General features: G+C 41.4%; 1 protein-coding gene across 1 annotated transcript; it reads left to right on the top strand.

Moving 5' to 3' along the window:
* The first annotated feature begins 2,489 nt into the window (after positions 1-2,489).
* On the top strand, positions 2,490-12,381 carry adgre5a (adhesion G protein-coupled receptor E5a). The gene is made up of 19 exons (XM_030407648.1): positions 2,490-2,863; positions 5,307-5,381; positions 5,844-6,014; positions 6,116-6,268; positions 6,463-6,609; positions 6,806-6,940; positions 7,075-7,112; positions 7,205-7,309; positions 7,568-7,721; positions 8,216-8,338; positions 8,456-8,646; positions 8,742-8,906; positions 9,015-9,209; positions 9,476-9,693; positions 9,804-9,864; positions 9,969-10,060; positions 10,211-10,379; positions 10,467-10,562; positions 11,539-12,381. Exons 1-19 carry the CDS (start codon positions 2,833-2,835, stop codon positions 11,578-11,580), a joined length of 2,361 nt encoding a protein of 786 aa, XP_030263508.1. The 5' UTR covers positions 2,490-2,832; the 3' UTR covers positions 11,581-12,381.
* Positions 12,382-12,787: the final 406 nt, after the last annotated feature.

Here is a 12,787-nt window from a genome sequence, read left to right as displayed (position 1 = left end):
AAGTCAAGTAAAGTGAAGTCATAGGATGAGTCAAGTCAAGTTGAGTTCTTGGTTAAGGCAAGCCAAGTCTTAAGTCACGTCTGCCCTCAGATTCTGCAGTCTTAGCTGCACTATCTGGTCTTTACAAAGACAAAAAACGCAATTTATTTACGTTTTCTCAGCCCAAAAAAAAATCCCCTCCCTTTCTCTTTTAAACTGTTAAAAACAGACAGCCAGACGAGTCACTTGATCGACATCTCAAGTCAAGTCATAAGGCTCAAGTCATTTATTTTTGTCAAATCAAGTTGCAAGTCATCAAAACAGTGACTCAAGTCGACACTGCACGCTGTGTGTTGTGGGTTGAGATGTTCCCACCTCATACAGTACACAATGTACTCTGAGTGAATATCCTTCATTAGAAAAGTCCCCACAAAGTCAAAGTCCCTCGTGCATCACTTCAAGTTCCACTTTTTGTTCTTTGCGCTGTATATAACTATTGTCTTTAAAAAGATATGGCACTCAGTGTCTTTGTTTCAGAGTGACAGTGTGTTTCACGTTGTTTCTCACGGTAACCTTTAAAACAACTCTGATTTCCTGTCTTCATGTCTTCCTGTCAGCTTTTACATCCAGTCTTGTTTCAGTTCTTTTTTTTGGTTTTTGCATGCTAACTTTTTGTGAAAGAACTTGAAGAGGTTTAGTTTGTGCAGGTGGCAGAGGGAACAAGATTAGAATCTAACATTCATTCATTTCAGAAATTTTATGACTCCGGATGTGATGTTTCACGAGAAACCCTTTGATGTCTGAACTGGTCGAACAAAGTCATTCCTCATAAACAAAGATACAAACTTTAGACTATTCAAAGACAGGATTTTTTTTTTAACAGGTCATGCTAATGTCAGTACATTTCAAGGTCCCTCTGTGAGCAAGCTATGTATGTAACACCACCAGTCCCTGGCGGCCTGCTGTCTTTCAACCACATACTCCACGGCACACAACACCCAAAGCCCGCCTCATTGTTTATATGTGTGAAATAATGTAATATCCACCCTGCCTGTCAGTGAGTCCTGGGACTGTGTCCTGGCCTGAACATGACCTTTCCACTATGAGCTGGATACAAGAAAAGATGCTGAAAATTTAACAATTTTGTTTTGTTCTGTTCCATTTAGCTGCTCTTATAAATGCTTACAGCACTTCCTCAGATTCTTATTCTCATTGCTCGAGTCAGTACAATTCCCAAAAGCGTGCATGAATAAAGTCACGTGTTGCGACCCCGGTGGTCGAATAAACATTTCTGTTCTGTGCTTTCCATTGCCTCTGCTTAAATACCCCTCTTCTACCTGAGTGTGAGTGTGTGATTGGTTGCAGGTGTGTTTGATTGTAGGCTGTACAGGGAGCCGATTGGTTCCAGCCTCGCAGCCAGGAGTTTAAAGGACGGCTTTTTTACCAGTTCCTGTGGGCTCTCCTCTGCCAGCGTGTTTGTTTGAGCGTGTGTGAGACGTATTTTTGAATAAAACCTTTAAAGATGCTTCGCTGCTGATAGTGCTTGGAGGATGGGTAGAGAGGAGTCTCATGTTGTGCCAGGGTTTCTCCTAGGCCAGTGGTGTCAAACTGATCCAGTGAAGGGCCACTGTGGCTGCAGGTTTTCATTCCAACCAAGCAAGTGTGTTATCGCCTGGTTGGAATGAAAACCTGCAGCCACAGTGGCCCTTTACTGGATCAGTTTGACACCACTGTCCTAGGCCCTGGTTGTAACATCATGTATAAGGTGGTGACACCTCGTGACATAGGCTGACTGAGCATTTAAAATGTGCGATAAGGAAAGAACATAATGTCTCTTCATGCCCACAGTTTCTCAGAAGTGCATTTCCTCTTAATGACATTAATTTGACACCATCAAAAATGTTCACTTTCAAAACCAGTTTGCACCATTTTGTAGTTCTTCAGTAGACATTCATCCACGAGCTTACCTATTTACTTCATCTGCACTTGAACGTAAAGTAGTACAGTTCATTACCCTATTAATAGTTCATTCTGGGAAAGGAGCATTTCATAAATACACTCCAAATGAAGCTCAACACTGTTACTATTGTTACATTGTTTTAGGCAGACGCATGGAGGCAAAAGCTATATATATGTCATCGCCATAGTTAGCCAGCTGGGTGCAGAATCTCTGCATTTGGGAGGGTATACCCACCAGCAGAACAATAGCCAGTCTGAGCCCCCCTCGTCTGCCCAGTCCAACAGAGAGGAAAGATACAGAGAGGCGAGCAAAGACAGAAAGAGCAGAAACAGACATTACTTGTGCTAAAGCACTCTTTAGTAACGTTTGGTTGTCATGGAACCGAGTGGAGGCAGCTGTTTCCTCACCCTATCGCCCCTCCCCAAAGCAGAAGTTGAAAACTCCTGGCTGTCCTCCTTTACAAACCTCAGAGGCATGATTCAGAGAGAGAGAGAGAGAGAAAGAGAAACCCCTCCCAAAGAACTTGCGTCATCTTAGCATGTCACCTCAGTAGTGAGAGCACATGAACATTCAAAGGGGAGAAGGAGACACAGAGTGTGAGGAAGAGGAGAGGTCATCATACGATCTGAGAGTCTACTGATTCCAGCATTTTTAATACATTTTCTATTTGCACGCATCAGCACGTACTGTCGCTACTTTTTTCCGTACCTATCAACCTGACTGGTGTATACAGATGTATTTTTTCCTTTACGTTTAAGTTACAGACACAACTCGGGGAAAACTTTGGAAAAGGAAGAGAACTGCACTGTCTGGATGTAGACAGTTCCCAGAGTTTTTGTTTTGGTTGTTTAAACTTTCCTGACACAAATCTGGACAGAGATTCCCTCTTCACCATGCCGGGCCGGTGGAACCTCCTGATACTGGGTGAGTCACATCTGTCATCCATCTGCACAGTCGTAAGGATGGAAAATCATCTGCTGAGAAAGTTTGAAAATGCTCTGTGCTTGAAGGAGGGAAACTGGCTGGCGGCAGTAGGCTGAAAACTTTTAAGGATGGATATTTATATCTTGTTCTAGTCGAAATCTGCCATGAGTTTTGTAGAAAACAGCAGATATTGTATCACGCTTTTTTATATTTAACCTCTCGTATACTGTCAGTGTGTGTAAACATTTTAAAGGGAATAACTGTCTAATTGTCGTGATTAAAGTCGTATACAGAGACATTTGAAATACAATTAAAGGGTAAAGGTACATTTATTTGTCATTTTACAACACCAGGGTTGTAAAATTAAACTGAGAAAACAATACAAACTATTTTATAGAGAGGAGTGCGGCACCTGCCAGAAGAAAGAAGCTGCCCAGTACTCTGGTGGAATGGCAACGGATACTTATGTATCTTCGGACAGACATTACATAATTACATTTTACTTTACATAAAATTATACAATTAAAACAAAAGTAAACCATTGCGACAGAAAGAAAGTTAAAAACTATTTTATATAATCATGCTTATTTTGGTCCATGTTTTATCACTGGAACATCTTTCCACTGAGATCAAATCTGACAGGATTCTTATCTTAAGTCTTGACGACAAAATTGTAATAATGAGAATCTTAAAATTTCCCAGTTTTTAATGAGAGTCACTCTGCAGCAGATGTGTCTGAAGCCTATGGGTGGGAAAGAGCCCCAATACATTAAGAGTAAAGGAAAGAGAGAGACGCTTAACACGACAGCTTTCCTTCAAACAACACGGCTATCAGGGCCCCAGTGCTCAAAGGGCCTCTGTTCTACTGCTTTTAAAGTGATATTTATACACTATGAGCTCATCGCACAACACCCCCTCACTTGTCACCTGATAGTGACCACAAGCCATACACAACTGCCCTTAGAGGAGGAAACTGTGTGTGTTGCTATGAGCAACAACACTGTGGTATCAACTGTATATCACTGAATCGGAGAGCAGTGGAACATTTCACAACATAATGATCCCATCTTAGTCGACCATTATTTTTTTACTTCATATTAGCTTAATCCAATCACAGTGATGCATGTGAGCCATGTATATGTTTCTGCAAAACCAAAGATGACAAGTTAAGAGCGGATGTTTCAGTGCTACAGATAAGTTAACACTGAAACTTATGTTGCAACTTTTGATTGAGGTTGAATTTTCAGTTTGTCTTCTTGTCACCACACTTTGTGTATGCTCTGTTTAGGTTTAGGCACAAATAACACTTGGTTAGGGTGAGGGAAGCATGGTGGTTTGGCTTTAGAGACCTGTTTCTCTGTTCTCGCCGCACTCGGTTAGAGATGGCCCAACTTTCTGTGAAAACAGACAGTTTTGATCGCCACAAACACTGCTGGAAATGTCCACCGTGGACCTCACTGTGGTTTGCAGGAACGTTAACTGCTGACATAATATACTTATGACTTAGCTAGTTATCTTGTTAATCTAAGTCAGTTTTATTTGGATATGTCCCTGAAGTTAATATTTAAATCATCAGTTCTTCCAAATCACCAGAAACATGCTGAATCTTTCTTTAAACGTAATATCTACAGATTTTACTGGGAGCTTTTTCCTTCCAAAGGAACAAAAGAACTGTTGGCAAGGAAGCTTTGTTTTTCAAAAGTACAAAAGTTCGTTCACCTCCATTTTATGAGTGTTAAAGCAAATTCTTCAGCAGCAAATGTGATCTGCAAGGCCAGATAAGTGGGAACATACCTCACTGGATTAAATAAACAATTACTGAGCTACGTCTTAATAACTGGAATATAACTGGACACTTTCTTCCTGTTTCCATATACTTTACATTGCACCCATCTGGTGTCATTTAGGCGACCACAGACGACTGACTCTGCACTCTCACAGCCTGAGGATGTAATGCTCTTTTATGACTGTGCCACGCAAGCTGATGTTTCCTTACACATGCACATAGGAAGCAGAGTTCTCCTGACACCCATGTGTTCATTTCAAATTATGGTGCAGACGCCGTTGGAACAATCTGAGGAAACGAGGGTGGAGAATGTGGAAATTCACCTTTTCTCGGGACACTTCGGGTCTGATTTGTGTGGTCAAACCGATCGTTTAACGTCCCTGCAGCTAAAACGTATTTCACTAAAATCCTTCCCTGATGTTTTTCATTAGCTTTCCCATTTATTCTTAACGACTGATAGAAATTGTGTGTTTGGGGGCATGAACTTTTTTCAGCTTCTGAAAGGCGGCATGCCAGAAAAAGGTTTGAGAACCACTTCTCTGGCTACACAAAAACCTTTAATTTATTTTTTAAAAAGGTGTTTGTGTGGAATTAACGTAGGTCTGGCAGATGTTGTGTTAATGTTCATAGATTAACGCTTGCCCGCTTTCTTTTCAGCGCTGTGCCTCTCCTTCGTTGTGGTCCAGTCATCCTGTCCTCGAGGATATTCTCTTTCCAGGAGACAATGCATCGGTATGAAAAACAATTTTATCTTAGTCCACTGTGTAAAATCCAGCAGGTTGTGGCACGTATGGTTTGTTTGTCTTCATTACTCATGCTTGCGTTTAGAAAAAGAAACCAAAATTATAGAATAATAACCGAGATGGAATGTAATTCACAAACTTTCCCCAAGTACTGTACATAAGTACAGTTTTGCAAAACTTATACCTGACTCAAGTATTTCCATTTCATCTATTTGATATTTCTGCTCCACTGCATTTTACTCTTGTTCCTGTTGATTATACTCTGTTGCTAAATGATTCATGTTAAATCAGATGGTATTAATTGCATTTGAAATGTATTATCCCCACACATTTTTGGTATTTAAAGTTAAAACTTTGGGTTTGGGTAGCCATACACGCAGATATACGCTCATTTAGGCGTGTTATTTATGTGATAATCATCTTTGTTACATTCCCGTGTCCTTTTTTTAAGATGACGATGAATGTGCTGAGGATGAAGACGATCCTGAGTACATTGGGCCCTGTGGAGAGCATGCAGTCTGTTACAACACAATAGGAAGCTTTTACTGTCAATGTCAGGAGGGTTTTATATCATCGACAAACACAAAGAATTTTTCAGCTAATTCGTCCGCAACATGTCAAGGTAAGTTATCTTGTGTATTTATCTAACTATGGCAGAGACTTACCATTGAGGTTTTGCTGCTGCCATGTAAATAAAAAACATTCTTTGTATTTTTCTTGAAGATGTCAATGAGTGTGTGGAGAACCCGGGCTTATGTGGACCCAATGCCAAATGTTTCAACACAATTCCACATTATTCCTGCATTTGTGGTGATGGATTCCAAACCACTTCTGGAGTGGAAAGTTTCCACGATGGTGACAATGTGACGTGTAGAGGTAAGATACCCCCTCACTATAAAACATCACTGTGGTTTGTTATTTATATGGTATGTATGTATAACTGTTCCTCTTCCTGCTGCAGTGACGTTATGCAAATGTGATCTGTTTATAGTTTATGGCGAGAGCATTGATGGCCGAGCGATTGTTTCTGTTCACCGCTATTGTTAAAAGTCGTCTGCCTGCTCACATAGATATGAACGAATGCGAAGACGAAAATGTTTGTGGTGAGAATGCGAGATGCATCAACACACCAGGCAGTTATCACTGTGTCTGCAATGCCGGCTATGGACTGGAATCTGGCAGGTCCAACTTCTCTGGTGGTCAGGAACTATGTAAAGGTGAGGGCTACGACGTGATCCTGCAAAATACGTTGAATATTAGATTTTTGTTCTGATTTCAAAGACGATGGCAAGAATATTCTGTGAAGTATGCTGAGATGATTACAATCCATAATTCCTGGTGGATATTTGATGTGCCATTAGCACTAACTGAAGCACACAGTATAACCATTTTCTCTTTTCTCTCCCCGGTTAGTTTCCATTCCAGACAAATGTCTGATTGATAAGACAATATGTGGAAATGGAACGTGCCACCGCGGAGCCGCCGGCCATTACTGTGCATGCCACTCAGGGTTCACCAACTATGGCAACAACCAGTCTCGGTGCACTGGTAAGGACAAAGCAACACTCACATTTTTCCAACATCCATTACCGAACCGGTGTTTGTTCAGTAAATATAAGAACAGAACAGAAACAGGTCATCAGCAAGCACATGTAATAAAACCAAACATCCTGTTTCCTCAGCGTTGGACTGTGATGTTTTCAAAGCCCATCTGACAGAGGTACATTTCTATCATTTTTATAACCATCCATTACATACGTTTAAAATGTACATCAGCTCATACTTTTGGTTTCATTTTTTCCTTATATCTAGGAATTTCCCGTTGCACGTGATCTTGTGACGCTGTTGAAAAATGGCTGCCGGGCGCTCACAGAAAGTGAGGATCCAACAGAACTGGATGGAGGGGACATAATGGCGGTATTTCTGCACAGATATTAATTTGAAATGTCATTTGATTATGTAAAAATCAGTTCCTCACAAGCAGCACAGAAACAGGAAGTCCCACCCCCTTCGTGCTCTGTCACATGTTCAGATGTCTCTGCTCAACTCAGACTGTTTATGTTGACCTGAGGTGGGATGCAGCCTGAAAGTCTGCCTCGGCCCGACTCTGTCTCCTGTTTCTCCGTGCTAAAGCTCATGTTTGTTCCCTCTACCCCTCCTCTCCTGTGGCTGTAGAGACTGTTGTCCTTGATCGACGAGCTCTTGTCCGGCAAACCCTTCAAAGATAACAGGAAAGTCTCCACCTTTCTGGACCTGGTGGAAAACACTCTGGGGCTCATAGGACCTTTCATTACGCCACCTGGGACAACGAGATCCACCACTCACACAGGTTAAATACAAATTGACACAAATTGAAGCACTTTGTCGTGCTTTCTTCGCTTTGGTTTCTCATTCACAAAGACACGTACAAGCGTTCATTCGGAGCTCTTCACTCATGGATTAAAGCCAAGTTTCCTTCCAAAGTAGCCACAACTTTTTGTCCCAGGAACTACTTTTCCCTCAGCCTGTTGTCTGCTTTTCCACTGTTTTATAAAGACCAGTGAACAGTAGGCAAACTATTCCACTGACGTATGAAAACGTGTCAACGGTCATTATTTGTGTGAGAGATTCAAGTTGTGCTACTGACGATCACAAACTCAAATTAAGTTACTTAAAATTATGTCCAGAAAAACTAAATTTAGACCCTGGTCCCTGTTGTGGCTCCTCGTCTCTGAGTTCTGATTGTGGAAACGTTGCTTAACACCCTCTCAACTTCTTTTTAGCTGAACCAGACAGGCGATGCATGTTGATCTAAAAACTGATCTTTGTGTTGTATGGGTTCAGAGCTGGAGCTGCTGGTGCACATGGGGGCTGACGCACCTCAGGGACCTGTGACTTTATCATCTAAGCAAGCCCGTCTGGGCATCCAGCTGGAGACAGCTGCTGGAGATCTCTCCAATTACCCTGGTAATGATAATGCCTGCAATTAACACATTTGCTACCACTTTCATTTAGACATAGATGACCTGCGAATGTAATGAACGTCACATTAATCCAGTGTTATCCTTCTGTGATTGTGAAAAGGCTTCACCACAGTGTCCTTGCTGAGCTATGCAAACCTGAACGACTCTGCGGACGGCTTCTTTAGTGGGATGAAACCAAAAGCGAAGCAGCGCTTTAGGATCAACTCTAAAGTCGTGACCGTCACTGTCAGTAACAGAAACACCAGCCACCTCAACGAGTCAGTCCGATTAACCTTATACCACCTGAATCAGGTAGCGTGTAGTTTTTACTCATCATTGATCAAAATCTTTCACTGCATGAAAATATCGTTTCTATGATGGTCGTTATAACTTTTTTCGTTTCACAGACAAACGAAAACAACCACACCTGTGTGTTCTGGAACTCCTCTGAGGGAGGTGGGACGTGGTCTGACAGTGGATGCAGCGTGCTGGAGTCCAACTCTGAATACACCGTGTGCTCCTGCACCCACCTGAGCAGCTTCGCGGTGCTCATGGCGCTCTACGAGATGGAGGTTAAAACGACACGATGATACACATGGTTCAGACATGAAAGTCGAAACTCCAGTCTGTTTCTGTTTCCTGCGACGTCACCCTCCTCTCTCTCTCTCTCTCCCCAACAGGACAAGTTTGAGTTGCAGCTGATCACCTGGATTGGTCTGTCCCTCTCATTGATTTGCCTGTTCATCTGCATCCTGACGTTCTCACTGATCCGCTCCATCCAAAGCCCGAGGACCAGCATCCACCTGCACCTCTGCATCAGCCTCTTCATTGCCGTCCTCATCTTCCTCGCAGGCATCTCTCGCACAGAGAGCGAGGTAAATACGATTGTGAAATAACAGCTTGCGCGCTCAGAATGCCTGCAGTGTCCAGGTGAGCGCGGTAATATTTCTGGCACCCTTGAATAGAGCAGAGGAGTAGATACTGAGTAACAGCGCAGCTCCTGAATGATTTATGCGGGCGCTGCAGATTTATAAACAACAATTCAGCGAGAAGTTTCTTTTCCCCATTCCTCTGCATCCTTTGTCCTTTCCTCCCTCGCTGCTGTTACGCTGATCCTCATCCTCTCTCCTCGCTGCGTTAGGTCGGCTGTTCAGTGGTGGCAGGGCTGCTGCATTTCTTCTACCTGGCGGCGTTTTGCTGGATGTGTCTGGAGGGCATACAACTCTTCAGGATGGTGGTCCTGGTCTTTAACACCAACTTCAAGACCCTTTACATGATGGCAGGAGGCTATGGAGTCCCGGCTTTGATCGTCGGTATCTCTGCCCTAGCTAATCCCAAGGGATACGGCACTGAGAGATAGTGAGTTCCCTCTTCTGATGCTGATCTTGTTGATTTTTTTTTTATTTATAGTGAATTCAGGGTTATTTTGAGATATAATCTGCTCCATAAACTCTCAATATGCATTTCAGCTGTTGGTTGAACTTGAACTCCATTTGGAGTTTCTTTGGCCCTGCCTGTGTCATCATCTTTGTGAGTAAAAAAAATGATTATAGAGATGAAACAATATCCCTTAAACTGTCTTCAGTGCTTTAAAAAAAAACAAAAAAAACACTTCACTTCTCTCCTCCTTTCAGGTCAACATTGTGTTCTTTCTCATCACGGTGTGGAAGTTGGCGCAGAAGTTCTCAAGTTTAAACCCTGACCTTGACAATCTGCAGAAAATAAAGTGAGTCAGTGTTTCATATGTGCGTATGGACGAGGTCTGCATGTGTGCTTAAACATGTCAGCATATATTTCTTATATTACTGCTTAGCAAGCTGTTTCCTGTCGAGGAGCCTCAGATGTGACAAGTGTGTGTCTTTGTCGCCTCCTGCAGGGCGTTCACCATCACTGCAGTGGCTCAGCTGTGCGTGTTGGGCACCATGTGGATCTTTGGCTGTTTCCAGTTTGAGGAGGGCACCATCGCCATGTCCTACCTGTTCACCATCTTCGGCAGCCTTCAAGGGGTCATGCTCTTCGTCATGCACTGCCTTTTTTCCAAACAGGTCGGTCGCGATCCGCTCAGAAACAAAGCGGAAAGTCTGCTGCTTTTGCCGATGTCGAGACTCAGTTTGTATTTATTGTGATTCTAGGTGAGGGAAGAGTATGGAAACATCCTGTCCAGATGCTGTGCACCGAGGAAGAAGAGCTACTCAGAGTTCAGTTCCTCGTACTCCAGCAGAGCTCAGGTGAGCACTTATTAATGTTGGTTTAACTGTAAGATCCAGTAGTTTTCACTAATTTCATCACAATGCAACATAGTCACTACTTTATCTGGCTACCACACAGTATCTACTTTCATAAAAGTAAAAAATAAACGAAATAAAATTATTTAAAGGTGGTGCGGGCCATTCTTAAGAAAGTCTCATTCCAAGGTTGTGAAATACTGAATCTACAACTTTTCTCGAGAACTCCTAACCCCGTCTTTAATTGCTCCCACAGTAAAATTAAATCACACATTTATTATGCATGCGGGCAGTTTATCACTTTGTCCATAATGAGATTGCCTGAGAGGCCGGGGTTAAGTCACGGAGAGCTGAATTCTGGAAAGCTTCCAAAAGCAAGTTTTTTTTTTCAGGGTCTGAAGATGATGAGGCATTCAGGGTTCAGCAGTAAACGGATTACATGGAAATGGGATTATGTAATCGGATTACCAAAAATAGCCATAATCAGCCCAAACTACATAGGAACAAGTGTGTAACTAGATATTAGTTGCCGTTGTCAAGGAGTAATTGTCAAGTAACAAACTCTTCTCAGATTGACAGTTTTCTTAATCTTTTATTTATACTAAAAAAGGATGATAAACAAAAAACTGACACAAAAGACAAACAGCCTCCCACATATTGTAGAATACACACATTCTGCAAAATACAGCTGTTGTAGTAAATTCTAATTGAATTCACCATCTGTAAATGATGAATATTTTGTGGTTTTGTAATCTTTTTGTTTGATTTTGAAGAAACCTGAAAGTATTCAGATTTTACTACACGTGTTTTTTATTCAATCGATCACAAGTAATCTGACCCAAACCCAGGCGGTAACACGGGTGTGAGGGGAAGTGTGTTGTGTGTTGTGTGTTGTGTGTTGTGTGAGCAGAGCCTGCGCTGATCATGAAAGTGTCTGTCGTGACTCAGTCGCTCGTCTCTCTCCTTTGTGGTCCTTCAGGCATCCAAGAGCACCCGGGACACTGGAGAGTCTCACATCTGAGGAGCTAAAAATCGGATTTATTCCTGAAGGCCGCCAACTCAGATATTCAGTCAACTGCTGTCCTGCCATTTGTAGCCAATGCACGTGTTTGTTTTACTGCAAAAAGTTGTAAATAGTTTATTTCTATTGTTTTATTTACTTTGTTGTTAATGAGCTGGTCTTTGTATTTTAAGCTATCAAAAGGGAATTGTTATAATTTAAAAAAGAATTATGGATTTTGTTTCAAATAAGAAATGCCGCTCCACATGCGTATCACTATAATAAAGACTAACCTGTCTTCAAAAACTGAATGTTTTAAAGCAAAGCCATTATGATGACTCACGATCCAAGCCCATAGTGTGCTTTACTTTGTGACATTAAGTGGGAAAAAGCTGGAAAAAATAAATCCCAAAAAGATGGATGATATTTATAAAGACCTGTGTAATCAGGTGTATGTAATATGGCTTATTGTGTCCTCCAGGTACTTTATTCAACAAGCAAAGACAATCTGAGAGACATTTCAAGTCAAAAGTGATATTATTTAAATATGACAAACAAAGAAGAGGATATAATAATGAGAAAATAATGTTTCAAATGTATGTTTGTGTATATACTGAGGGGCAAAATATTATATATTACAGTAAGTGACTGCAATTCTGCTCAGTTTCACCGATCTGTAACATGTGTTGTATTATATCGAAATATATTTGAAAAGAGTTTTTTTATTTACCAAGTTCTGATAAAAAGTGTTTTAAAACTTGAATGTTCAAAGAATGCCTATCCTGCAAGCTTTAAATGAAATAAATATTCTGTTGTTCTTCATGTTTGAGGTCTTTCCACCGCTGTTCTTGGAATTATTTTCTTTAAGACATGAGCTTGATTAGCAAAGCGGACGGGCAAATGCATATTTTTCTTTAAACTTGTTTATGTCAGAGGTCAGATTTAGCAGAAATAGCAACAAAGTAATGGTGTCAGTAAATCAATGCAATGGTCATTTCTTCTTTTTCACCTTCCGGTCTAACAATGTTGCATAACTCTTTATGTATCTGTCTGGTTGATTGAAAAGATAGAAACACTTACACGTACAGAGGAAATACCCTCGAACTTAATCTCTTCTTCCGTCCTGTTTATGTGAGATACAGACATGATGGGCTCACAAAACAACTCTGAAGTCTCCAAATTGGTCCTTACATTTTAGTAAACAAACCTTGAGCTGTCCTGAAAACAT

This window comes from Sparus aurata, chromosome 23 (assembly GCF_900880675.1).
Source record: "Sparus aurata chromosome 23, fSpaAur1.1, whole genome shotgun sequence".
In the NCBI taxonomy this organism is placed as follows: domain Eukaryota; kingdom Metazoa; phylum Chordata; class Actinopteri; order Spariformes; family Sparidae; genus Sparus; species Sparus aurata.
The sequence above is the reverse complement of the archived record's forward strand: the minus strand, read 5'-3'. Positions and strand labels throughout refer to the sequence as shown.